Below are 27,086 nucleotides of genomic sequence, written 5' to 3'. Positions count from 1 at the left end.
TGGGATGGAAGCATTCTATAATCATAAGCAAATTCGCAAAATGGAGGTTCAATCCCTTATCGAGATCACCTGTTAAGGTAAGACAAGTTAGAAAAGTGCTTTGGAGAAACTAAGGTTAATATGAGAATGCTCAATATCTTGAATGATTAATTAATTTATAGCACTTCAGCGTTGCTCAGTTATGTACTAGCATGTGTTTTTAATGAAAAATGGCAATAGAGGTCATGACATTTAGCCAAGAGCCTCCATGATGTTTTAAACAGTTTTTGGAATCAAGAAGCCAAAAAAACGTAGCCCTACCAGTGGGTGTTTTTTTTTTTTTTTTTTTGTTTACACTAATAAATATATTTTATATTGAAAAAGGAGAGTTTAAGCCTGGGTTTTTTCCTGCCTATAGACCAATACTCTAGAATACGCTCCAGCATCCACACAACCCTATACTGTGTATATAGGACCAGCATTTTGAAGAATGGATAGATGAATGAGAAGTTTGATTTATCTGTTTGTCTCAACCAGAGATCATATTTTGCTGTTTTCCAAATACATAAGAAAACTCTCCCTGATCCCCTGCTGAAATTCATTCAATTGAATATGCTGCCCTGATTTTTCACATTGTTTATGTCAGTGTTATTAAGAGATTTGTAATGCCCTAGGGGAATTGCATACAAACATCTAAAAGCACTGACTGACACCGAAGAGAAAAGGCAAGATTGTGTGTGTTTGTAGAATCTTATAAAAGCTGGTCCCTCAAGTAAAAACATTACTTTGACCGTCAGAGAAATAAGAGGGATAAAAATAACCTCCCCGGCTGTCTTTGTGCACATTAAGCAAACATTTTTTGCTCTTTCTTTGTTGTTAGAAATTGCAAAAGAAAAGCCAAGGGCATTGTCAAGAAGAAAGTACATATACACTGGCCCTGAATTGTAAAAGCAGGTCTGAAAGAGTGACTGCAGGGCCACAAGATGCCTGAATACAGCCAGAATAAACATAAGAATGTATGTACTAAGAAAATATATGACAAAGCAAAACACTTTTTTTCATAGGTAAGTCACACAGAAGATGAAATAGGACATATATATGATTTTATTTTACTTAAAATAGATTTTTACAGAAAAAACAATTTTTCATAATTCTTGAAGTGGCAAAGATCACAATGAGAGTTAGGCTATGTAGTCAATGGTTTGATAATTATCTGAACGGTTGTCTTCTCAAATATTTTGTATTTATGATCAGTAACTTCAGTCCCCATTTGCACAGTAAAAACAAAATCCACAAAAAGTATAGCCTAAGATTTTTTGAGATTGTTTACTTCACTCAAGCTGCACTGGTGAGAAAAGGGGAACGCCATTAGTATGTTTCAAACATAGACAAATCTGGGTTTGTGTTTCCCTACAGCTACGATGACGTTGATGCTGGACGACAGTGAATGGCATCTTTTAAAATATCGTTTGTGCAGCCAAGCGCGCGCACAGAAAGGTGCATCCACAGCAGAGTAGTTCCCACTGGATTACGTCTGGCATTAGACATGGCAGCAAATTGCACATTTGTGAGCTTCAACGGTGGCATTCAGCAGTTAGAAGGTGAAGATACTAAAGTAATCGTACCGGCTATTCTCAGCACAATCAGTGGGCTTGGGATCGGCGGGAATTTTTTGGTGCTTGTGATACTAATGTACGTTTTTGCCAGCCAGAGTGCATCCGAGGCATATATCATGCTCGCCAACTTGAGCGCGACTGACTTATTGATACTCTCTCTGTGCGCTCCCGCGCGCGCTCTCACATACTACAACCGCTCTTGGACACTCGGACCACTGGCTTGCAGAACTACTGAGTGGATCCAGCATAGTTGTCTGGCGGTCAAAGCTTTCACACTGTTTGCGACGAGTCAAGCACGCCATGACTTTTCCACCCATCCCGAGGACCAGTCGAATTTCCGTCAAAAGAACGTTGTGATCACCTTAGTGCTCATATGGACGGTTGCACTCGTCTTTCCAGCTCCTGATATTGTTTTTTCCAGGTTAAAGGAAGAGGGAAATATCAGTCTGTGTGTCTCTGAGTTAACCTTTCACTCCCAAGATGCTATGCGGATGTTCAGTAAGATGCTACCATTGGGAATCTATGTTCTTCCCATCATCCTCTCTGCTGTGTCCCACATCAGGACCATCTTCCTCATCAAACCGAGTACCAACGAGGAGGTTTTTCTTTCACGCCAATATGAGAATTCCTTGATGTATTTAAGTGTCATCGCCGTGAACGCGCTCATGATGCTTCCTGAATGGGCCTCTTGGGTGTGGATGCGTCATAGTTCTGGCGAAAGCTGCAAACCTTCAGCCGGTTTGCTGATTTTCGCCCAGGTGTGCATTTACTTGAGCAGCATGTTCTTTCCCGCCATCCTTCTCACCATGCATGTGCCGCTCAGAGAAAGTCTTAGCAATCTGTGTTCGCTGTTGGCTTGTCGAGGTGCTAAACACAGGCTGAAAATTGAGGGCAACGGAAATGAGATGCGCACAATGGTTATGAAGGTGTTAGATGAGCGGGGATGTGTGACCATAACAGAAAGGCACTTGGATGCATCCTGTCAAACTCTCCCAGATCTCGAGCATTTTTGGAGCGGAAGGCGAAACACCACAGTAATGGAGGAAAGTGACCCGTTACCATGGGAACGACTGAATCAAAGTAATATTGAACTCTAACCCTTGACCTCTTTCGTTCCCCTGTTCGAAATTCCAGTTTAAAATGATTGCTGAATCTAGCTTGTCTATAGGCATTAGCTGGTCCAAACTGGTAAACCATCAACAAACCAGCTGCCAAATGGTCATACCATATTATGTTGGTCTTTGTAACATGAATAATATAATTCTTTATTAAAAGTGATGACAGATGTCTAGTAATATTTTGTACATATGACACCTTGGAAAATGACCTGTGCAGTCATGTATTGACTAATGCATGTATTGACTTTGGAAACCTTTTCTGCTTGCCCTGGATAGTTACACAAGGCCCAAAAGTTTTATTTTTATGAAAAAATGAATCTTATTGTCATTAGTCAGCTTCTGTTTTTTCTGTTATATGTTTAATTAATATATCATATGTTCTGACTCCGAAATGTTCTAAGTATGTAAACAATAAAAAAATCCTTAAATTACGATAATGTGTATTGTTTATTCCCGTTGTTGGTTAATTTCAAATCCAACTTAGAATGTTAGCTAACATTACAGAACGTTCAAGATGATTTGTTGAAAAATGTTTCATTGAAATATTACATATTTCCATGCATTGCACTCTTTTTACCCATGCTAAAAAAATCCAGCATAAACCAGCATTAATTCCATGTCCAGGCTGGTTAGAGCTGGTATAGTGCTGGTCTAACTGGTGGACTAGCATAGTCAAGCTGTTCTCAAGCAAACACTGAGATAGGTGTACCTGGACCACCAGAACTCCAGTACCTGGTCCCAGCATGCAAAACATACCTTATGCTGGTGACCCGCAATGCTGGACTTTTCAGCAGAGATTATACAGGTATATATATATATGTATATATATATATATATATATATATATATATATGTGTGTGTGTGTGTGTGTGTGTGTGTGTGTGTGTGTGTGTGTGTGTGTGTGTGTGTGTGTGTGTGTGTGTGGGTGTAATACTGTATGGCCTGTGTGTCTTTATTTGTGGTTTCAAAAGATGTGATGAAAAAAGATGAAAGGAAAGACTGTGGCCCACAAACACCATGTGAGCATGCTGTGTTATCAGTCAAGAGCTCACAGTGGATGCTGTTGTAGTGTAGGCTCTATTAGTGCCGAATGGATGATTACCTTTAGGTGATTTTTGCAAGATGTGCTTTTAAAAGTTTACGGTTCTTTCAGCTAAAAGCCTTCTTGGTTACTACAAAATACACTCTGACATTTACTCCTCCAGGGATTAACATGTTGTGACATACTGCTCACCACAAATGTGTTAGTGACCTTAACCAAGCTGAACTTATTTTGTACAGCTAATCTATAACCTATAGCAGCTTGGCAGATTTTTTTTTTGTTGGTCTATGCCAAGCCTCTAATGTGTATTAAATAGACCTTATGTAGCCCCGCCCCTTTTCAGCACTGCGCTCATTGTCTTTTGTCTTCCGGTCTGTATTTTCACAGCGATCTTGCCTAATGGCCTTGCCTAATTGAACGGCTCATTTTAAAATCTTCCCAGTATACTGACATTTGTTAAGACATCTGCTTTAAACATTACAATCCTCATGATAACTTTTGTGAACTTTACATCAAGTAAATCCACTTCAAAAGCTAATTACTCCTGGACAGCAATCCCACAGAGATATACAGAGCGACCGCAAAAACGGAAGTTCAAAGACAATATTCCAAAGCTGGCGGCGCCCTTGTTTCTCTGGCGCATAAGGTCTATAGGCTACATATATTTCTTGAAAACATGCCACTACTTTTGAAAATCTTAATACGTATATTCATGCCAACAGTATTTGTCCATGCCCAATCTTGTGTTAACCCTATGGTGTTCTTCGGGCATTTTTGAACAAAAAAAGTTTTGTTTCTTTAAAAATTGTAACTTCTTTGGAATGGTATTAAATTTAATGACTTGTGGCACTTACACTTACATGTATACAGCTCCTCCTCCTAGAGCTCCAGCGAGGAGGAGTGAATGTAATTTGGGTCTAATGGGTGGAACTAGAATATCATACCACACCCTAACCCTACCCACAACTCTATCCCCTCCAGAGAGCAGGAGCTGGACTAATCCCGCCCCATTGGAGCTCCAGAGAGGAGGAGCTGGACTAATCCCGCCCCATTGGAGCTCCAGAGAGGAGGAGCTGGTCGTCATTTGACTCTGCAGTGAGTACCACTTTACTTTTTCTGTCAACTGTGCAAGCATAAACGCGCATGTCTGAAAACGCGCGTCTGCGCAGTGAGTGCACACACACTGTTAACCCGCACGCATTCTATTCATATTTAGAAATTGAATATATATTTTTGATGGCGACAATATCACCCGGGCCACATAAACTTCGGCTTGAGGGACTTAGACCCATGGAAGTATGGCACGTTCAGCATAACTGTTGTTCCCTCGGAGAGTTTATCAGTTTTTCAGTGGCGTCTTTATCAGCTTTTACAGCTACCATACCTTTAAGAGCTGTATAATTATTAAAATATGTAATCATGTATTTCAAAGTCTATCTGACCAGGCATAATTTTAGTTTACTTTCGAGTTTCGACCTCACTGTGTGTCCCCTTCGATCACTAGCCCGCCTAACTTACACCTGCCACCATAAGTTAGTCCACAAATAATAATATTAAGGTTTTAAAAGTCGTCCCACAAGAATTTAGTGGCGTACTGTAACAAGTTGAAACACAGTTCGGAGATCCAATGAAAAAGACAAACAGTGTGTGATGACAGAGAGGAGGGTTGTGCCTTAAATGCTGAAAGGAAGACGTGTATATCGAAAGTGACTCAGTCTGCGAAAGAATTGATTGATAGACTGACCTTCGTCTAAAGGGTAACTGGGTAAGTTCAAATACACTTTAAATTTCAGGAATGTTAGTTTTTATGTGCGTTAATTATACTGTAGGCCTACTTGTGTTTCATGTGTAAATAAAGCTAGCGCACCAGTTATGCTAAGCGTTACAAACAGCCGGATTGTAATACCCATCGCATGAACTCAAAATGTTATGATTTTTTGCGTGTTTGGTATGTTTCTGTATCCCGCGATTACTTTTTCCTCGTAAAATCGACTTACAAAGCATGTTCTCGAATTAGTTAGAATATTTCTGCGAACCCCTCGTAATCACGGTTGCATGGGATTCAAAGGTTTGTTCTTTGTTGTTCTAAGTCAACCACAAGCTACTTTAAAGTGTGGTATACTGTATATCAAGACAAGTAGGTGCTTCCTGGTCACCTCAAAGTACTTGACAAGGTTTCTTCAAGATTTTACAGGGAAGGTACGGTCGTTTAGAGGACATTCCACATGAGAGTAGGATTGCCAGTTTCCTTGAACAGAAGCCAATTAAGCAGTCTGTCATTGTGACCTCAACCTCGTGCTTTAAACCCTACAATAATTTATTAAAAACTGTGAATAGTCTTGAATCTGGCTGGCTGCACATTAGCTCAGAGGAAGGACAGCACCTGAATACTTGTCTAGTTTAGTGTGTCTTTATTAGAAGAGTGAATGGACCCTCATGTGCCAGTTATCATACAATATGACAGATAATGCACATGGCTCTGTTCCAGATAAACTATTTCATGTTTGACCTTTGAGGGACATGAACTGTGGATTAACCTGCCAGTGCCTTAGTTTAGAAGAGCAGCACTGTCATTGAATCTGACAACAGATTATAATTGCTGAGCTGTTTAAGTGCAAACAGACCAAAGTCTCTGATGACCTGTTCCCACTTCAACGTTATTCTGTCGACTGAACCTGACTTCTGCTTGAATCCTCCTTTTGGCTATAAGTAGAATTGAAAACTAGATGCGTAAAACAAATCGCACTGCATATTGCCAATGTTTCACAGATGCAGGTGATGTTTGTGTGACTTTGTCTGCTTTGGCAATCTTGTGTAAGGTAGGACTGTATTTGTGGGCTTGTTTGGTTGGACTGGCTTCTGGGGTATGAATGTCAAAAGTTTGGTTATATATGACTGACTACTTTTTTGAAAAGTATTCACATACCATCTCTGTTTTCAGTTGTTGACTTTTATTCTGTTATACTTTTTATATTGTATACTGTTAGAAATTAGTATTATACATTATGCAGGACTATTATACTGTATATTTTTTTCTATTATTCTATTGATATACTACTTTTATACTAATAATCTAACATGTGGAAAATAGTACTGATAATGAATGAGTACAGTAGGTGTGTCCTGGTAGTTTATAAAATGTTATATGGAGTGTATTGAATGGGAACATTTTTTATTTATTGTGAGTAAATGGGCAGACTGAACAGGTCAAATGGTATATGTATCTTTCGAAGAGCAGGGCTTCGAGATGTCACTTTACTCCATTGGCTTTTGGCATGCCAGTTTTTTTTTACATGATTTCCTTCCTTCTGGGAGCAGCATATATATGTGTAACTCGACATTTTGAGGGAAAGAGGAGCAATGGTTGCAGAACAGCTGTAGTTGCTTTGATGTTTGGAGATCATTAATTTTTCCACTAGCTGGGTAATGTCCACATCAGTTTTTTGCTCTACCAAACAGAAATACTAAATTATTCATCCATTTCAAGGTCACTTTGCTGTGTAGTTCTAGATAATATGCCTACTAATGACCATTTTAAGTGCAAATTATTTAAATGTTTAAATGGTAAAATGTTTAACACAAATTTAACACAAAATTATTTATAGATATACTGTACATGTGCTCAGAAGTTTAGCACACATATTGATTAACTGGCATATTATATAAAGTAGAGATCTGATCTGTCTGTCCCAAAATAACATAAAATATATGTCCTCTTTACATGATGGCACAATTTAGAAATACTAAAGACATCCACATCAAGAACATCAAATACTTTATATTAGCCACATTACATTACAAAGGAAACCACTGCAGTAGAGAAAAATATTTTTACGCTCTCAGACTTGACCGTACTTGTAAAATTCTATAGGATTTATTTCAAACATTGTAATTTATACAGTACTACAACTTCTCACCTTCAATGGGGTTCTCTTTGTGTGATGGGAAGTCTCTAGGTCTGTGTTCACACTGTCAGTACAAATCCAATTATTTGTGTATCCGATTGGAATTTGATCTAAAATTATAGACTGTCTACATTGTGTCACAACTGTTAAAGGTTATTATGCCCCTTTTTACAAGATGTAATATTGGTCTCTGGTCTCCCCAGAATGTATTTGTGAAGTTTCAGCACAAAATGCTGAGGGACATGTTGCGTCATGTTTACATTACTCGTCGTACAGGTGCTTATGTGGCAAATGTGAGAAGATGGCTACAGAACAAGAAAATATATGCTGCAGGGAGATAGAACAGGTATTAATTTATTAGGTGTTCAAGCACGAAGTGCTGAAAACCTATTGTAATTGCTATTTGGAAAAAAAAAATCCCCTAAAACGCATCGTGCAGCTCAAACCGTAAGGCCTAGAGACTTGAAACTCGGCCAGATGGTAGGCCACACTTTTGGGGAGAACCTATCAGAGTATGACCCCGATTGGCCCATAGGTGGCGCTACAGCAACCAGAAGTACTAAATTGCTCAGAACTCATAGACCGGTGAGGTCCTATTGGTCCTAGCCTCAAGCTGTTTACACCACTGTGATCCTTGGCTCAAGATGTATATCTCCGATTTCGATTAGGGATGAGTCGCGATCTTCGAATAGTCGAACTGCGTTCGAAATTCGATCATAAAATTGCTTTTTCGAATATTGTTATATTTTCGCGCAATTCCAATGTGTCATAATTGACGGCCCGCCAACTCTCATAGATCGCGCAGCAGTGTATTTTCCTGTCGGGGACACAAGGTGTCACTAACATGAATGAAACCCCCTACTGCGCGATCTAGGATACCAGTGTTTTATACAGAGTGTAAACAAACAACAGAAGAAGAGCACCGTGACCGTTAACTCTGCGCCCAACAGAGGTAGGTAGTAACCTTTACTCTCTATGTAACCGTCTATGGTAGTAACAAAGTAGGCTACATTTACTTCCTTACGTTGGGGTGACGTTCCTCTCGTTACTTTATTTTAATGCAATAAATGCTGTTAAATGCGTAGTTTATTCCAAGCGCGCTGCATCTTTTTGATGGGAATGAGCGATGCTCAATTCACAAATGAATCACTCTTTTGAGTCGATTCTGTTCAAAGACTTCATCAAACAAGTTGGCAGATCTGTCTAAATCGGTTCGCGAATCAGTTTGAATGATCTGTTCAGTTTCCTGCACGCACTGAATCGTCTGAAGCGCTTTCAATTCACACACGTAGTCGTAACAGGAAGATTTAAGAACATCAAGAGCGTTGGATGAAGTGGCCGTGGGCCTACAGTCTAGTGAAAGCAAATCTGCAAATGCATCATATTTTTGCCAGCGATGAAGATCTAGTTGAACATCTTCCTTCGTATGATGTCTGTGAATGAATGATTCCACAGTACGATACATTCGAGTTAATTTCATTCAGGTAATACATTTTACAACCAAACAGATTATTACGCGACGATAGCACTACTGCAAGTATGATGACATTATCCGTTTTTTGGACATGTTCATTTATAGGCTACATTAAATAAGCTACCATTGTCCACAGTTTATGAAATGAACACCCGCCATCCCGCGGTAATGTGTGTGTATTGCGCAGTGGCATCACACGAATAGTTTTGATTGAAACTAATTTGTTTAAAAAGTAGGCTGTTGCAGTAACAAGGCAGGTTCGCATAAAATGTCTCCGGTTACTTTCGTAACCTCGGTTCCCTGAAAGGCAAGGAACGACAAGTGGGACAAGCAGTGGGACAAGCCTGCCATGTCTGAAGAGACCGAGAGAAGAACTCAGAGCCTCCGCTCGCTCGGGGGAGAGGCGCGCTCATTCTCAACGAATCCTAGCACACTCCCAGGAATGTTGTAGTCTGGCTCGGTGTGAGGACACTTTTCTGGACGTTCACCCTCAAACCGAGCATCCCCAAGTGTCGAAGGAGGGCTTCCACATGGCTGACCAGCATTTCTCTCGACTGCGCGAGAACCAACCAGTCGTCCAGATAGTTCAAGACGCGCATCCCGCTCGATCTGAGGGGTGAAAGTGCCGTGTCCACGCATTTCGAAAATGTTCGGGGAGCTAGGGCTAGTCCAAACAAGAGCACCGTATATTGGTACACCGAATTCTCGAACGCAAACCTCAGGAATCGCCTGTGACGTTTTACTATCTGGATATGAAAGTAAGCGTCCTTTAAATACACTGAAGCAAACCAATCCCCGGGGCGAATTTGCGCCAGGATTTGCTTCAGAGTAGTCATCCTGAAAGCGCGCTTGTGAAGCGTTCTGTTGGCGGGTCTCAGATCCAGAATGGGGCGGAGACCCCCTCCCTTCTTCGGCACAACGAATTAGCGGCTGTAGAATCCGCTCTCCCGCTCACTCGGGGGAACCGGTTCTATAGCCTTCTTTTCGAGCAAATTCTTGCCTCAGCACATGAGCGTTTTGGGGCAAAGTTAATGACTGAATTACGCCGCGGAAGCGGGGTGGTCTGCGTTTGAACTGAAGTGTGTACCCGTGCCGAATTATATTCAACACCCACGGCAAAATGCCCGGAATAGCTTCCCACGCTGCCTGAAAGCGACTGAGCGTGGGCTGATCTAAACCTGCGGTCATCGCCGCTATGCGAGGGCTGGGAATATTTATTGACCGTGACTCTGCGCTTCTCGAAGGCAGGGCGGGTAACACAGTGTGTGGTGCAAGAGGAGAAAAAAGCTCTGTTTGTGAAGTAGTGATCTGCTTTATTTTTAAACAAGAAACAACATTGACAACATTCACAAAACAACTGCACGCGTCGCTCGCGGAACGCTGAGGGACCAAGTGCATTAGAGCGCACCGCTTGGACGCGGGGCCGACCTGGCGCTCTCTTCTCCTCTTGCCCGAGCGGTCAGGACGACTGCTTGGGCCTCGCAGGGGACGCGGTGGGCTTTCTGCGCGGGCTCCTCTGCGTCCTCTTGCTACCCGCTCCCTGCCTCTGGCCGCTACGGCCTCTACGAACATCCGGTCCCGGGCGGGGCGCTGTCTTTCTTCTAGCCGGGGCCTGAGGTTGGCGGCCCGAGGCGGAAGACGAGCGGGAGCGAGGCTGCGGCTGCGGCGCCCTCCGAGGAATCACGTGGCTCATAGCCTTCGCCTTCTTCTGCGTCTTGGAGTAACGCTCGGTGACTTTCTCCACGGCGTCTCCGAACAGGCCTGCAGGGGAGATCGGTGCGTTCAGCAGCGTCTTCCTATCGGCCTCCTGGACGTCCGACAGGGTGAGCCACAGATGTTTGTGGAGGACCACCAGGAACCCCATCGAACGTCCAGTCGCCTGGGCCGAACGCTTCGTGGCCAGGAGTGCGAGGTCCGTGGCCGAACGCTCACCGGGGGACGAACCTCGACTCCGCGGTTGGGGGGGGGGCTACCAGCGGCTCAATGGCGGCGGTGGACCCGATCCCTGCTGCTACGCAGCCTCTTCCCTCTTCCCTCCTGGCTTTGAGAGTTCGAAGAGGCATGTCTGCGCAGAGGTCGCAGGACCCTTCGTCCCTGAGGGCTGACTCAGCATGGGCCAGCCCCATACACGCGATGCAGAACAGGTGCGTGTCGGGGGGCACGATGGGGCCCGAACACAGGTTGCAGATAGTTGCCATCGGATGCAGGAGACAGTGCAAGTATCTCGGCGCAACTTCAACGACGGCGAATAATAAGTTGTTAGTGGAGTATCAGCTTTCTAGCACACGATTTGAGCGTGAAGAGAGAGATTCTGAAGAGGAATTGACGCTGCACTTGCTTATTACTGCTACGAGGTGTCAGTATTTGCATATTTTGCGTCAATTGGCCAGCTCTGCTGGCGTTAGCCTATAAGATTTCAGCAGAAGTGAAGGATGAGAGGAGTTCCCATATACGAACTCCGTAATGTCGAAGTTCCGTAGCCTTGATAGGGAATCATAATGTCATGATGACATTATTTTTTTTATCTAACGAACATCTGGTTTGGCGATGCAAAAACGGACTGTCGTGCTTATTGTTTTTTTCTTCTATGTTAATAACTATGTTAAAAAAAACGACGAAAACATGTTACTTGTTCAATTAATAAACAGTTTGTTTGATGACAAATCGCTAAAGATGAAATTGGCCTCCCTTTCTGTCATTGAGTGTGGTTTTTTTTTTTTTTTTTTTGATTTTCGAACGATAATCGACTTTTGCTCCTCGATTTTCGAATGCAATTTTTGGCAGAAATTCACATCCCTAATTTCGATTTAAGCAAAAAAAAAAAAAAAGCTATGTCGGATTTTGTCCAAAACCTACTTTTGCGAACTAGTCATCATAAATCATTATAGAATATGGCATATCATGGTAAATCATCCTTTAACATGGTAAATCATGCTAGAATCATATTGAATCATACATCAATGTGTTCAATTGTGGTTAACCTTGCTAGAACAGGGTAAATCATGGTGAATCATACTAGAACTTGGTATATCATGGTAAACTATGGCAAATCATGCTAGATTCATGGTAAATCATACTAGAAGATGGTAAATCATGAAAAATCACACTAAAATGTGGTATATCATGGTAAATCATGCTAAAACATGGTCTATTCCAATGTCAGTGGTTAAATGCTTGCTATATAAAACTTAATGTCTTTTGATGCTTTTGAGCTTAACTGCCTTAACTGCTTGAACACTGATAAATGCTGCTTGCAGCTTTAATTTACATTTGTAATTGTTGCAAAAAAATAATACGTGACAACTGTCTGATGCTATTTGTTGTATGGAAGGTTACAAGATGGATGAAACAGCAATTTTGATGTCTTGTCTTTACAGAAAACATGCACAGTTTTTAATACAATATCTTTAAAAAATATATTTATAAACGTGTGGTTACACACTATACAAACAAGGTTTAAATTATTACACAGACATCCTACGACGACGACAACAACTTTAGACGCATTTGTTGTTGAATTGGCTGACATCGACTGAAATGACTATTTGCTTAAAAATCATAAAATACACTTACTTCTACTGGAGGTGACATTGGATCGCGAACAGTAGGCAACGATCCACACTTGAGGATTAACTTTGAAGCAAGACCTGCTTTGAATTGACCCTCGTTCACAAAACAGTCTGTCAGAAAATGATTTGCGCAAACATAAATGTATTTTGGAAGTTTAAGTGGCGCCTTTCCTTCCTAAATAAAATCCATCCACTGAGTTTCAGTGGCATCAGTGGCTCTGATGACGGAAGTAAGTGAAAACTACTATGAATATTATTACATCCTATGTTTCTTAGGAGACATTTTCGACAAGGCAGCACAAATCGTCAGAACACCGGCTGTCATTGAAACAATGGAGGATGGTGAACAGATCACCGAGGGCGGGGTCTATGCCAAAACCACAGTGTCAATCAAACTACGTCGGTGGGGCTTGCTCAATTCTACGTCACACTGGGCTGAATCTTAGAACAGCTCGTTCTGAGACAGTGCTTATGATTTATTGAGATTGTAAAAAAAAAACACTGTGTGGATTTTTATCATTCTAGGGTGGTTTTGCTCACATACTGCCAACACATATTTATGTTCAAACACCATGAAAATTGAATTTTGCATAATAGGTGCCCTTTAAGATCCAATTTGTGTGTCCCATGCTTCTTTCATTTTCTGAAATATCTGCATTGGTTTCTATGGCAATAACGTTGCGTTAGTAATTATACGCCAAAAACAACAACTGCAACATGGAGGGATTTGCAAAGCAGATGTTGTCGATTTACCACATGACCATATGTGTAGCCATTGCGCTGAACATTAATTTTGCTGGATTTCAATCGGATACGCACAAAAAGAATCTTTGGACTCAGTGTGGACGTAGCCTTTGTGGTGTCTTAACATGTTTGGCTTCATATACTGTCAGTAGTTAATATTTTGAGGTACACAAAAGGTTGAGGTCTCTCTTCATTACTCACTGTTGTACTGGAGAATCATTTAATAATAACCAACTGCTGAGCAGCAGAGCCATATGTCACAGCAGTCTGGGGGCATTCAGGGACATCCCCTGTACTGATGAGTAAATGTTGCAAAACATGCTTTAGATTCATCACATCCGCTATACATTTCATTAACATTTATTTCTGGTTTAAGATTGGAGTTATGTCAAATTAATTTTCATTTTTCTGTTCTGTTCGAAACACTTTTTTTTTAATGAAGGCCACATGGAAACTTAAGGATTTCCCTAAAATGATTGATATACACCAGTTTCACTTTCACTTTTAGTTGAAAGCTTTCCCTCATCCTGAAGTGCTATAGATGATGCAGTATGAGATGATGCAATCATATTTCTAGCATTGTCAGTAGATTGTACTCTGCCTATCTGATGATAATTTAATCCAATTCACAGTTAACCTTCACATTAAACTTTTTTTAAGCTTTTAAGGGTTTCACAACAAAGATTTGAATGAATAAAAAAAAAATCTAATTCTTTTCCCAGGGCTTGGAGTCCAGATTCAAGAAAACAAAGAAGAGGCTGTTGAATTTTGCTGTTTAAAGCAGGTACTAATATTCAAGTATGTGTTTTTGAAGTATGTTTTGAAGTATGTGTAATTGATGACAATAAATCACTAAATAAAACTTTTTCTATCACTCTCTCTTTCGCAGAGCAAAAATGTCATTGACACGTGAACAATTTTATAACCAAGCAATCAGGCCAAATTTGGCTCGATTTTCAACAACGGTCAAAGTGAGAGATATCTTAGCTCACCTGCCATGTCTCACACTCACTGATAGGGTAAGCCAGATCACATTAACCATAAATAACATCACCACTATAACCAGATATGCAAGAGTGAAAAGCTCAGTTAGCTAAATAGTTTTTGTTTGCTAATTAGAATTTTACATTTTGCAGGAAGAGATCGAAGCCAAGAGAGAAACTTCTGGAAACTTCACTGCTATGCAGACACTTCTGGACAATCTACGCAGACGAGAGAACTGGCCTAATGAGTTCATTACTGCACTGCAGAAGTGTGAACATAGGGAACTGGCCGCTGAGATGAGAACTGCTTATGACAGGATCAGAGGAATCACAAGTAAGAGCTATCTTGCTTGTGTTCAAAGCAAATTTTGAAAAGGAGGGACATTATTTATGAATGCCTTTTTTGTTTATGTTTTGTCTATAGATAATGCAGCTTCTGCTGCTCCTGTGCCCAGACCTGCACCTACTCCAGCTCCTTCTTATTCTCCAGCTGGTGCCACAGCAACCGTGATCACAGCAACAATTCATACTGTCCCAGCTACCACTTCTTCTTTGCTGATTCCACCCGCAGGGGACGTCACAGCACATTCAGCTGCCCTTTCCAACATGGCAGCACCAGAACCATCTCCTGCTCCTGCTCCTGCTCCTGCTCCTGCTCATGCTCATGCTCATGCTCCTGCTCCTGCTCCTGCTCATGCTCAGGCTCATGCTCCTGCTCATGCTCCTGCTCCTGTTCTCGAAGTTCCAGAGACACAGCAAGTGCAAAAACTTCCTACTCTGGTTCCAGCACCTTCTCTTGAACCAGTATCCCAAGCTGAAAATGCACCTCTGGTTGTTGCTCCTTGCCAAACAACTCCCCCCGCTGAAGTCTCAGTCTCCAAATTCCCAACCCACACAGGGCCAGCTGAGAACAAAACGCCTGTTTTAGATACTCCAGATGGCTTGGCTTTAACAGAACAAACAACCCACTCCTCATCAACTGGTGAAACTCTTCTCTCCACCTCAAGTGCTCAAGCATCCTCCTCAAACACCTCTCAAATTCAAATTACACAGCCTTACACCACCTCCCAGAGCTCTCAGATGTCAGAGAAGATCCAGGTGCCAGTCACAGTCAAGGACACCAGCACCTCTGTGAAGGGCCCTGTCCAAGAAACTAATCCCCCATTGAGAGTGGAAAGGACAATTCAGGGGCCTGAAGAGATCTCTTACCCAACTGCAAACGAGGTAATGCTCAAACCAAAGCACTCCACTTTTGTTCTTAGCCAAAGCTATAATATAGCAAGTCTGTTTTCAATTCAATTCACAATTATTTGTATAGCACTTTTCACAATATATATTGTTTCAAAGCAGCTAAAAAAAAATCTACATTACAATTTAGAGCAGGGGTGGGGAATGTTGGTCTTGGAGGGCCATTGTCCTGCAGAGTTTAGTTCCAACCCTAATCAAACACACCTGAACAAGCTAATCCATGTCTTCAGGATCACTAAGGCTACAATCAGGTGAGTTTTTTTTTTCAGGGTTGGAGCTAAACTCCACTGCACTGCACTGCAGGACAGTGGCCCTCCTGGACCAACGTTCCCCACCCCTGATAGTAATCTGTTATTAGATGTGAATGTGTGCCCAAGTAATGTCCATATGTCAGAATGTACAGTTCTAAGTTGAAACAAATCATGTAGTTAGCTAACATCATGTATTAATTTAGGCAGAAACAATGAGTTAATTAAAGCAATTATTAAACATTTGTGATCGCAATGATTACATTATATAAAAAACTTTCTCAGTAGGCCTTTCTCAGTTTTTCAATGTCTAATCCGTTGTATTCTGTGCCTTATTCTTCTGTTTTCTCTGCAGCATGTTCAGAGAAACAACACTGCTGGATTACCAGTTTTTAATGGCCAAACAAATTCGACTAGAGCAGGTCAGGCAACATCATCTGCACCTACTGAGAACCCTTCCTCTTCCATCGACCAGGAATATTTCAGCAAACCTGGCATCCTTCAGCATCTAGAACCCCAGCAGAACCGAGCAGAGACTCTTCCTGTTTTGCCAGAACAGCCTTGCTCAGTGGTTTCAGGTGATTTGGAGATCAGCAGAGCAACAGAGTGTTCCACAGAACTTCGACGTTCTCCTAGTCTTGCAGAGCAGACCTCCACTCCCATTGCTTCCCTTGATTCTGCTTCTCAGTCCTTAAATGACATAGCTGCTCCCTCGACACCTAACCAGCCTGAGGAAGACCACTACGAATCTTTGTATGAGAGTCAGACATTGGTCAATGTAATCCGGTTTTCTGAGGAGCCACCTACTGAAAATTTGAATGGTCAGCCACCAAGCATGCTGCAACATAGCGGAGACCAGCATACCCTGAACCGTAGTGGCACAGAAAATGTAGTTCCTCTCAGTGATCCATCTGGGCATGATTTAGAGGCATCAGAACGCAAGAAGTCAGCCACCATCAAGTACCGAGAGCAAGAGTCTAATGCTAGGCCAGCAACTATTCTACAGCCAGAGCTGAGAGAAGAGGGTAATGCAGAGTTATTCAGGATAAACAACTTCCAACTCATTGCTGCTGCTGCTGCTGTTGGGATTGCTCTATCTGCTGTTTTCTTGGCCTGGAAGCTCAAGCATTAACTGAAAAGGTCTTAAAATGATAGTTCACCCCAAAATGAAAATTTTGTCATTATAGACTCACCCACATGTTTCATGAAACCCATATAATTCTTTTTTTTTTCTTTGATGAAACACAAAAAGGACTGAAGAAGAATGTCCAGGCTGCTCTTTTCCAATGAACAACAGTGGATAGTAACTGCTGCTGTCAAGTTTAGAAAAGGACAAAACGTACCATAAAAATATACCATACCACTATATACCAAGTATTTTAAAGCCGGAGCTGACTGAAATTTTAGTTACTCGCTGAAAATCTTGCCTTCAATCCTACATAACTTCTGTCACCAAATTCTTTTGTGGTTTCTTCCTTGTGTATTTATTTTCATGTGTGTATATTTGGGGCTATATATAATACTTGTCTGCCATGTGCCTAATGCATGCCTTGTATTCCAAGGCCGTTAATGAATTTGACTGCCGTTGCAACTGTAAATTCAGATTCACTGTTAATAAATTGAGTATCTTTTAAATAATTTGGAAAAACTAGCTTGACAGGTATTACATTGTATAACAATTGGTTGTATTGTCCATTGTAAAACATTTCAAGAATATAAGGAGCTGTTGCATAACCCCTATTGGACATTAATAGAAAGCTAATTTGGAGCAATTCCTTAAGCCTTATGTAGTAGACTGTACAATTGTTCCAACCCTCTCCGTTAGCCCCCTCACAGAAGATTCTGCAGCAGTGTTTGTTCTCAAACAAATCTCTTGTCATCTTTCTTCTCATGAATCCTCATTCACAGAACTCTCAATTTCATCACTGTCTTGTATTTTTAAGGCAGTTTGACTTCTGTGAGACTGTCTAACAAACACTTTCTATTTTACTGGAACATCAAACCATACACACAGGAAGTATTCCACCATTGACAAAAATATAGAGTAAAAGTAAACTAAATTACATTTTAAGTAAACATTGTGAATAACTCGTTGTCAATGCCCAGTTTCACAGACAAGGCTTAAGCCTAGTCCCAGACTAAAATGCAAGCTATCTTCATTGAAAGCAACTTGCACTGACATATCTTAAAATATATAAGTGCCATTGTTTTGTCTCAAAATGCACACCAGTAATATATTTTTATAAGGCACCTTTATAAAAGCTACTTAAATGTTCTAATTTAACTAAATCCTGGCTTAATCTAAGCCCTTTCTGTGAAACCAGGCCTAAATGTAATATTTTAATCAGCAATTGCACTTGCATCTACACTTTTTGATATGAAGTTTAGACATGTATGATTGAACATGATTTTAAATGCACTATGTGGAATTGTTACTACTGATTTTTTTAAGTACCGGTATTATCTCTGGGCCTTTATTTTAGGGGAATATTTATGGTTAGGCTAAACTGTCTTGTTTTTTGTGTACTGGTCATTCTTGATCATGCGCAGTCTTAATGATTTCCAGGAATGCTTCTGAAATAAAATGTCCTACCTTGAGTCTTTCTGGTCAGTCATAAGCATAGAAGACTGTAAGGGTTTTCAATGATGATGCGTGCAGTGTTGTTATTGTGAAGCGCGCCACCTGCTGGTGATGAAGATAACTTGATCGCCAATGTAGACTGAGAACTTGATTGGCTCGATGCGATTTCAGTTGACAGGAGAAGCTCATTCATTGGTGACTCGAGTAACTTGTAAACACAGCGACGTAAACAATGAAATACTGAAAATGCATTCATATTTGTTAACGGTGATTTTTCTTCTTGACAATCGATGTAGTGATTTTTGTCAAACGACATAATGGAGCTGAACGGCTTTAACTGTGACGGCGAGGGATGTGCCGAGGAGCAAGAGGAAGGATCGACAGCGCTCAATCTGCCTCTATCAAAGACGGAGACGTCATGTAGCTTAATTGCTACACTGGGAGCAGACAGTGCAGCGGCCGGTGGCAGTGCAACCATAGAGCAGCGGATGTCAAAATCGACGCCGGCGATGCTGAGGCTCGATTCGCTGAAAAAAAACAGGCCGCGTAGGTGAACCATCTTGTGTTATGGTGATAAGTAACGGGGTTAACGGAGCTCATGCTCACATCATAGTGATAAAAATGTCGATTATAAATAAATAAAACCTGTAGTCAGATATTTGATGACCAAGTTTGTCAATTTTGTACGCTCACAATGAACATCGATTTACACTTGCTAGAATTTTTTTTTAAATCGGAGGTTCCTTCTAATCTGCAAAAACAAAATAAGCACTAACGTTAGTTTAGGAATTAAATATTGTTTAAATGATAGATTATGTATAATTGGATTTAGAAATAAACGTAACACAATTCAGAATATTTGCACAAAGAATTGATACAGTCTAATTTCCAGTGGATGAATTTAATAAGCAAATGGTTCTTAACTAGATTTTTTTCAGATTTTTTATATTAGACAATAAGTGGCGACCAACACTAAAGTAAAATTGTGCAGAAGTATATACATATACAGTACATAGTGTGTGTATGTGTGTGTATACATATATATATATATATATATATATATATATATACAGGTCCTTCTCAAAAAATTTGCATATTGTGATAAAGTTCATTATTTTCCATAATGTAATGATAAAAATTAAACTTTCATATATTTTAGATTCATTGCACACCAACTGAAATATATCAGGTCTTTTATTGTTTTAATACTGATGATTTTGGCATACAACTAATGAAAACCCAAAATTCCTTTCTCAAAAAATTAGCATATCATGAAAAGGGTCTCTTAACGAGCTATTAACCTAAACATCTGAATCAACTAATTAACTCTAAACACCTGCAAAAGATTCCTGAGGCTTTTAAAAACTCCCAGCCTGTTTCATTACTCAAAACCACAATCATGGGTAAGACTGCCGACCTGACTGCTGTCCAGAAGGCCATCATTGACTCCCTCAAGCAAGAGGGTAAGACACAGAAAGAAATTTCTGAACAAATAGGCTGTTCCCAGAGTGCTGTATCAAGGCACATCAGTGGGAAGTCTGTGGGAAGGAAAAAGTGTGGCAAAAAACGCTGCACAACGAGAAGAGGTGACCGGACCCTGAGGCAGATTGTGGAGAAGGACCGATTCCAGACCTTGGGGGACCTGCGGAAGCAGTGGACTAAGTCTGAAGTAGAAACATCCAGAGCCACCGTGCACAGGCGTGTGCAGGAAATGGGCTACAGGTGCCGCATTCCCCAGGTCAAGCCACTTTTGAACCAGAAACAGCGGCAGAAGCGCCTGATCTGGGCTACAGAGCAGCAGCACTGGACTGTTGCTCAGTGGTCCAAAGTACTTTTTTCGGATGAAAGCAAATTTTGCATGTCATTCGGAAATCAAGGTGCCAGAGTCTGGAGGAAGACTGGGGAGAAGGAAATGCCAACATGCCTGAAGTCCAGTGTCAAGTACCCACAGTCAGTGATGGTCTGCGGTGCCATGTCAGCTGCTGGTGTTGGTCCACTGTGTTTTATCAAAGGCAGGGTCAATGCAGCTAGCTATCAGGAGATTTTGGAGCACTTCATGCTTCCATCTGCTGAAAAGCTTTATGGAGATGAAGATTTCATTTTTCAGCACGACCTGGCACCTGCTCACAATGCCAAAACCACTGGTAAATGGTTTACTGACCATGGTATTACTGTGCTAAATTGGCCTGCCAACTCTCCTGACCTGAACCCCATAGAGAATCTGTGGGATATTGTGAAGAGAAAGTTGAGAGACGCAAGACCCAACACTCTGGATGAGCTTAAGGCCGCTATCGAAGCATCCTGGGCCTCCAGAACACCTCAGCAGTGCCACAGGCTGATTGCCTCCATGCCACGCCGCATTGAAGCAGTCATTTCTGCAAAAGGATTCCCGACCAAGTATTGAGTGCATAACTGAACATAATTATTTGAAGGTTTGACTTTTTTTGTATTAAAAACACTTATTTTATTGGTCGGATGAAATATGCTAATTTTTTGAGATAGGAATTTTGGGTTTTCATGAGCTGTATGCCAAAATCATCAGTATTAAAACAATAAAAGACCTGAAATATTTCAGTTGGTGTGCAATGAATCTAAAATATATGACAGTTTAATTTGTATCATTACATTATGGAAAATAATGAACTTTATCAGAATATGCTAATTTTTGGAGAAGAAACTGTATATATATATATATATATATTCACTGCACTGATATGCACTGGCCACGTTATTAGGTACGTCTTACTACTACTGGGTTGGACCCCCTTCAGAACTGCCTTGAAGTGATAGCATCACACAGTTACTGCAGACTTGTCAGCTGTACATCGATGATGCAAATCTCCTGTTCCAACACATCCCAGAGGTTCTCTATTGGACTGAGATCTGGTGCCTGTGGAGGCCATTTGAGTATAGTGAACTCTTTGTCGTGTTCAAGTGAAGAAACCAGTTTGTGATGATTTGAGCTTTGTGACATGGTGTGTTATCCTGCTGTAAGTATCAGAAGATGGGTACACTGTGGTCATAAAGGAATGGACATGGTCAGCAACAATACTCAGGTAGGCTGTGGGATTTAATCAATGCTCAATTACTAAGGGACCCAAAGTGTTCCAAGAAAATATCCCCTACAACATTACACCACCATCTGACTGAACAGTTGATACAAGGCAGGATGGATCCATGCTTTCATGTTGTTTTACGCCAGAATCTGACGCTACCATCTGAATGTTGCAACAGAAATCGAGACTCAGGCAACGTTTTTCCTATCTTCTATTGTCCAATTTTGGTGAGCCCTTGCAAATTGTAGCCTCAGTTTCCTGTTTTTAGCTGACAGGAGTGTCACCCGGTGTGGTCTTCTGCTGCTGTAGCCCATTTGCTTGAAGGTTTGATGTGCTGTGCGTTCTGAGATATTCTTCTGCACCTTGGTTGTGATGAGTGGTTATTTGAGTTACTGTTGCCCTTCTATCAACTCAATCAAGTCTGGCCATTCTCCTCTGACCTCTGGCATCAACAAGGCATTTTCACCCACAGTACTGCCGCTCATTGGATATTTTTTCTTTTTCGGACCATTCTCTGTAAACCCTAGAGATGGTTGTACGTGAAAATCCCAGTAGATCAGATCATGATGTGTTTGTGTGTATATATACATATATATATATATATATATATATATATATATATATATATATATATATATATATATATATATATATATTTGCATCTGCCATCTCAGACGTTTTGATATTATGATACAAGTACAATAATTTTAATAATAACCTATTAAATAGGCAATTTTACTCATTGTAGTGTTGACATTATCAAGTGCCACCATTTAACCATGCCCAAGTGATTTGTACGAATAACCAATATTTCTACTTGATTTATGAGAAATATAAGTTAATAATTAACTACATTTCAATTTATTTAAAAAATAATCTTTGATAAGATTTTATTTTTATTATTGTTTACTTGCAGAAAATGTGTTTAGAAAATGCACAAGGTACTCAAGTCACTTACCTGTCATTGGTCCCCAGCTTTCCCATGGTTTGGCATGGACATTGGTGGCACATTGGTGAAGCTGGTCTACTTTGAGCCCAAAGACATTACAGCAGAAGAAGAGCAGGAGGAGGTGGAGAGTCTGAAAAGCATCCGTCGCTACCTCACCTCACACACCGCCTACGGCAAAACAGGTATTCGAGATGTCCACCTGGAGCTGACTGACCTATCCCTTTGGGGTCGCAAGGGCAGCCTGCACTTCATTCGCTTTCCTACGCACGAGCTGCCTACCTTCCTGCAGATGGGCCGAGATAAGCACTTCTCCAGTCTGCACACCACCCTCTGTGCCACTGGAGGTGGTGCATTTAAATACGAGGATAACTTCCGTACAGTATGTCCAAGCTCACGCTGTTTCACTTTGACCTCTTCTATGCAATCTGTTTAACTAAATGGCTCATTGTGGTGTCTCTCTTCTCTTAGATGGCCAATCTGCAGCTGTTGAAGCTAGATGAGCTAGACTGTCTGATAAAGGGGGTTCTGTATATTGACTCGGTGGTCCCAAGCGGTCTATCCGAATGTTACTATTTTGAGCACCCAACAGAACCTGACCGTTGCGAGCAGAAGGCATACAACCTGGAGAACCCCTATCCTTTGCTGCTTGTCAACATTGGCTCAGGTGTCAGCATACTGGCTGTGTACTCCAAAGACAACTACAAGCGTGTCACTGGAACCAGGTTGGTCATGGCTTTATAATTTTGCATTAATTTCGTAATAAGTTTAACAAAATAAAAATGGATTTTACTGTAAAGCTATGGTAATTTTTTCTCAATCTCCCCTCCAGTCTTGGTGGTGGCACATTTCTAGGGCTGTGTTGCCTTTTGACTGGATGCTCCACCTTTGAGGACGCATTGGCAATGGCCACCGAAGGGGAAAGTACACGTGTAGATAAACTAGTCAGGGACATCTACGGTGGTGACTATGAGCGATTTGGCTTGCCAGGATGGGCTGTTGCCTCCAGGTACAGGCATATACACTACAGTTCAAACATTTGAGGGCATTTGTTATGTTTTTTTAATGTTAAAGGGTCAGTTCACCCAAAAATGAAAACAAATGTCATCAATTACTCACCCTCATGTTGTTTCAAACCTGTAAGACTTTAGTTCATCTCAAAATTAAGATATTTTCAATGAAATCTGAGAGATTTCTGTCCCTCCATTGACAGCTACGCGACTACCGTCAACTTCATAATGAGATTGTAAAACTAATCCATATGAATTGAGCAATTTAGTATCTTTATTTGTGTTTCGAAGATGAACGAATGTCTTACTGGTTTGGAACAATGTGATGGTGAGTAAATGATGATGAAATTTTTGGGTGAACTAACCCTTTAATGGGCTGCATCTATTTGAATCTATTATAATTAATAATTATTATTATCTTATAATAATTGGCTTACAATTCAAAATAAGCTACATTTTCAACAGCCAATACTCCAGTCTTCAGTTTCACATGATATGTTGATTAGGTGCTCAAGAAACATTTCTTAGCATTATCAATGTTAAAACACACGTGCTGCTTAATAATTTTTTTATTAATAGAATAGAAACTTTTGTAGCATTAAAAATGTTTTTTGCTGACATTTTTCATCAATTTAATGCATCCATATAGCATAAAAGTATTAAATTCTTTCCAAAAAATCTTTTTGACACCAAACTTTTGAATGGTACAATCCTAAAAATAAAGTTTCCAAAAGGAGCATTTAGCAGTGATGCCATGTTTTTTTGTGAATAACATTTTAATAATCTAAAAGAAAATGTTTCCACTATAAAGAAGCTTTTGTACAATGGAAAGGTTCCATGGATGTTAAAAGGGGCGGTTGATTATGAATTCACTTTTCTAACTTTAGTTAGTGTGTAGTGTTGCTGTTTGAGCATAAACAACATCTGCAAAGTTCAAAGCAAAGGAAGATATTTGCTTTTAAAGAAATCGTTTTTGACTACAACAAACGCTGATTGGGACTACACGACATTCCTCCCGGGTTGGGGGGGAACTATCTTCAAATCAATGATTTGAAGATAGTTAACTCCACATCAGCAACATAAATTCATCAACTAGCCATTCAAAAACGTCCTGTTGTATGTTGTCACTTCCTCTTGAGTCTCTCCATCATTGTACGACTCCAGTTTAAACATAAAGGCAGAACAGTTTCTGACATTTTAGTGCTTGTCTGCATGAGGAGTTGCTGACACACACAAGCTGTTGAAGCTCCGCCCTCTGTGCCGGGAGCAGCAGCTCATTTGCATTTAAAGGGTGACACACGAAAGGATGCGTTTTTACTGACCCTCGAAAAGGGACAACTTTAACATGCTGTACAAAATTATCTGTGGGGTATTTTGAGCTAAAACTTCACATACACTCTCTGGGGACAACAGACTTGTTTTACATATTGTAAAAAGGGGCATTATACCACCTCTTTAAATATTCTTCATGGAACCAAAGATGCCAATAAAGTATCTTTATTTTTAAGAGTCTATACTACTAATACATGTAGAACTATATGGCGAACAATTGGAATGTTATTCATCATATGATACTGTTATCATTTTAAGATGTTTCTGTTATGACACATATAATCAATATAATGTGTATGTATGCTTTTTTGTAGCTTTGGGAACATGATGAGCAAGGAGAAGAGAGATTCAGTCTCAAAGGAGGATCTGGCTAGAGCAACACTTGTCACCATCACAAACAACATTGGCTCAATCACACGCATGTGCGCACTTAACGAGGTACACATGTACACCCACACTATAAATCACTATTATGTTGTCCTTGCCCTTGTCTGTCAGCCTCTTTACGGTGCTGCCTTGTGAAATCTGGATCAAGCAGCATTGTACAGGGCTATGAGAGACCAGGGGCCAATCAACTCGTTGGAAACTTCTCTTAAAACAAAATTGCATTTTCAGGATGAATGCTTATCCTGAGTTTCTCCTATTTAGAACATTGAAAGAGTGGTGTTTGTTGGGAACTTTCTGCGAGTGAACACTTTATCCATGAAGTTGCTCGCTTATGCTTTGGACTACTGGAGCAAAGGACAACTCAAAGCCCTTTTCCTTCGACATGAGGTGTGTGTGAGTCTGTATAATACTCCCAAAGCTCAAACAATATCTAAACAAATCACTCATAACCTTTTTATTTTTGTTTTTCAGGGATATTTTGGTGCGGTTGGTGCACTTTTGGAATTAACAAACCCATCCTGATCTACTAATCAATCTCAGTTCATGTCTTTTTCCAAAAGACATATTTATGCAAACAGACCAAAGTTGCCTTCAAATATCAGACCATGCCCTCAACTACCACATACCAAATATATTATAGTCACTACAATAATATTATACATTCAGGTCAAACAATCAGGATAAACCGCATGGCAATGCTAGTTTTAAGAATTGCTGCAAGCTTTAAAAATGTTAAACCCTTTAAACTTTTTCAACGTCTTGTATGTCAAAATCAACAGCTGATATGAGAATAAAGCAATAAGATCTGGTCTATAGCTTTCACTTGCAACACTTTTTTTTAAAAAATACTGAAATGTGTCAGCTATCATCTTATACCGTTAATGGTTATGGATTGATTTTGCATCAAGCAGCCGTTTGCTCAAAAGCATGCAGATATTAATCAAGCACCTTTTTTTTCTCTATTATTTATTTAACTGATGCAACGTAAATGCAAAATTAGTAAATATAATTGCTGTAGATGTCTGGTGTATGATCAGTGTTCAGAATTAGAATGTCATGGATATACGTATCTCATATTATGTTTGTAGAAAACAAGTGTTGTGTTGCTTGACAGCATTTTGCATAAAAAACTATTAGAGAGAAAGGGACCAGGCAAAACTTTGACCTATTAGGGAAGTGAACAAAAAATAATACAATATGGATAAATCAACTCTTCAAGGATGAGAGCCTGTCTTATTGTTTTTTGGGTTTTTTGCCTTCGGAATAATTTTGGTGTCCCTGTTGCTGCAACATTGTATGAAACAACACAAAACCAACGTTCTGCTCTGTTAACGTCTCCTCATAGTCTTTTGTATATTACTCCCTTTTGATTGCTCATGTCTGTACAAGTAATAGGCAGCTACACCTGTAAATATTATGTCTTGCGTATTGTGTTCTACAACAAAATGTACTTTTTAAATCTAAATAATTGTATATTTTCTTTGTAATAAAATAAATCACAATATAATTCACAATATAATTAGGCTTCCTCATGCTTTTGACAGGCAGAAACATTTAAATCGAATGTATTACTGGTAACACTTTACAGTGAGCAATACATTTGTTACAGTATTTATTTGTTAACGTTAGTTCTAAATACAGTTCAAAATAAACTTCATTGTTAGCTCAGGTCCATCAAATAATATTTACAGATACAACTTCTGATTTGAATAATGTAGTAGTAAAAACAGAATTTTTTAACTAAGATCAATGAATGCTTTAGGAGTATTTCTCCTTGTTCATATAGTTAACTAATGTTAACAACAAATGTTCCTATTACTAGCAACATGTGATTTTTAAGCATTTGAA

General features: G+C 40.2%; 3 protein-coding genes across 6 annotated transcripts; all 3 read left to right on the top strand.

The window, feature by feature from the left end:
- mavs (mitochondrial antiviral signaling protein) lies at window positions 1-18,524 on the top strand. Of its 2 annotated transcripts, XM_077197217.1 has the most exons (7): window positions 1-77; window positions 4,737-4,923; window positions 14,170-14,231; window positions 14,337-14,466; window positions 14,584-14,764; window positions 14,855-15,654; window positions 16,282-18,524. In XM_077197217.1, the coding sequence occupies exons 4-7, from the start codon at window positions 14,344-14,346 to the stop codon at window positions 17,056-17,058; spliced, it is 1,881 nt and encodes a 626-aa protein (XP_077053332.1). In that variant the 5' UTR covers window positions 1-77; window positions 4,737-4,923; window positions 14,170-14,231; window positions 14,337-14,343; the 3' UTR covers window positions 17,059-18,524. The 2 variants fall into 2 exon arrangements, with proteins under 2 accessions (XP_077053332.1, XP_077053331.1); XM_077197216.1 differs by lacking the exon at window positions 1-77 and having other exon boundaries at window positions 4,905-5,520.
- LOC143702933 (G-protein coupled receptor 151 protein) lies at window positions 1,526-2,692 on the top strand. The gene has a single exon (XM_077196861.1). The coding sequence runs from the start codon at window positions 1,526-1,528 to the stop codon at window positions 2,690-2,692; it is 1,167 nt and encodes a 388-aa protein (XP_077052976.1).
- Window positions 18,525-18,625: 101 nt separating the features above from the next.
- Window positions 18,626-26,754, top strand: pank2 (pantothenate kinase 2). Of its 3 annotated transcripts, XM_077197219.1 has the most exons (8): window positions 18,639-18,732; window positions 18,804-19,053; window positions 22,539-22,891; window positions 22,981-23,234; window positions 23,342-23,518; window positions 25,166-25,289; window positions 25,500-25,625; window positions 25,710-26,754. In XM_077197219.1, the coding sequence occupies exons 2-8, from the start codon at window positions 18,825-18,827 to the stop codon at window positions 25,758-25,760; spliced, it is 1,314 nt and encodes a 437-aa protein (XP_077053334.1). In that variant the 5' UTR covers window positions 18,639-18,732; window positions 18,804-18,824; the 3' UTR covers window positions 25,761-26,754. The 3 variants fall into 3 exon arrangements, with proteins under 3 accessions (XP_077053333.1, XP_077053334.1, XP_077053335.1); XM_077197218.1 differs by having other exon boundaries at window positions 18,626-19,053; XM_077197220.1 differs by having other exon boundaries at window positions 18,686-19,057.
- Window positions 26,755-27,086: the final 332 nt, after the last annotated feature.

This window comes from Siphateles boraxobius, unplaced genomic scaffold (assembly GCF_051911475.1).
Source record: "Siphateles boraxobius isolate OS27281-9 unplaced genomic scaffold, OSU_SipBor_1 37, whole genome shotgun sequence".
Lineage (NCBI taxonomy): Eukaryota > Metazoa > Chordata > Actinopteri > Cypriniformes > Leuciscidae > Siphateles > Siphateles boraxobius.
Note: the sequence above shows the minus strand (reverse complement) of the source record. Positions and strands in the feature narration are given on the sequence as shown.

Excerpts from the sequence above, each read along its gene's own strand:
- mavs (XM_077197217.1), top strand. The coding sequence starts at position 14,344 with ATGTCATTGACACGTGAACAATTTTATAACCAAGCAATCAGGCCAAAT. Across the intron at positions 14,467-14,583 it reads GTCTCACACTCACTGATAGG|GAAGAGATCGAAGCCAAGAG; the intron begins GTAAGCCAGATC and ends TACATTTTGCAG. Across the intron at positions 15,655-16,281 it reads CTTACCCAACTGCAAACGAG|CATGTTCAGAGAAACAACAC; the intron begins GTAATGCTCAAA and ends TTTTCTCTGCAG.
- pank2 (XM_077197218.1), top strand. The coding sequence starts at position 18,825 with ATGGAGCTGAACGGCTTTAACTGTGACGGCGAGGGATGTGCCGAGGAG. Across the intron at positions 19,054-22,538 it reads GCTGAAAAAAAACAGGCCGC|CTTTCCCATGGTTTGGCATG; the intron begins GTAGGTGAACCA and ends ATTGGTCCCCAG. Across the intron at positions 25,290-25,499 it reads GCATGTGCGCACTTAACGAG|AACATTGAAAGAGTGGTGTT; the intron begins GTACACATGTAC and ends TCTCCTATTTAG.
- LOC143702933 (XM_077196861.1), top strand. The coding sequence starts at position 1,526 with ATGGCAGCAAATTGCACATTTGTGAGCTTCAACGGTGGCATTCAGCAG.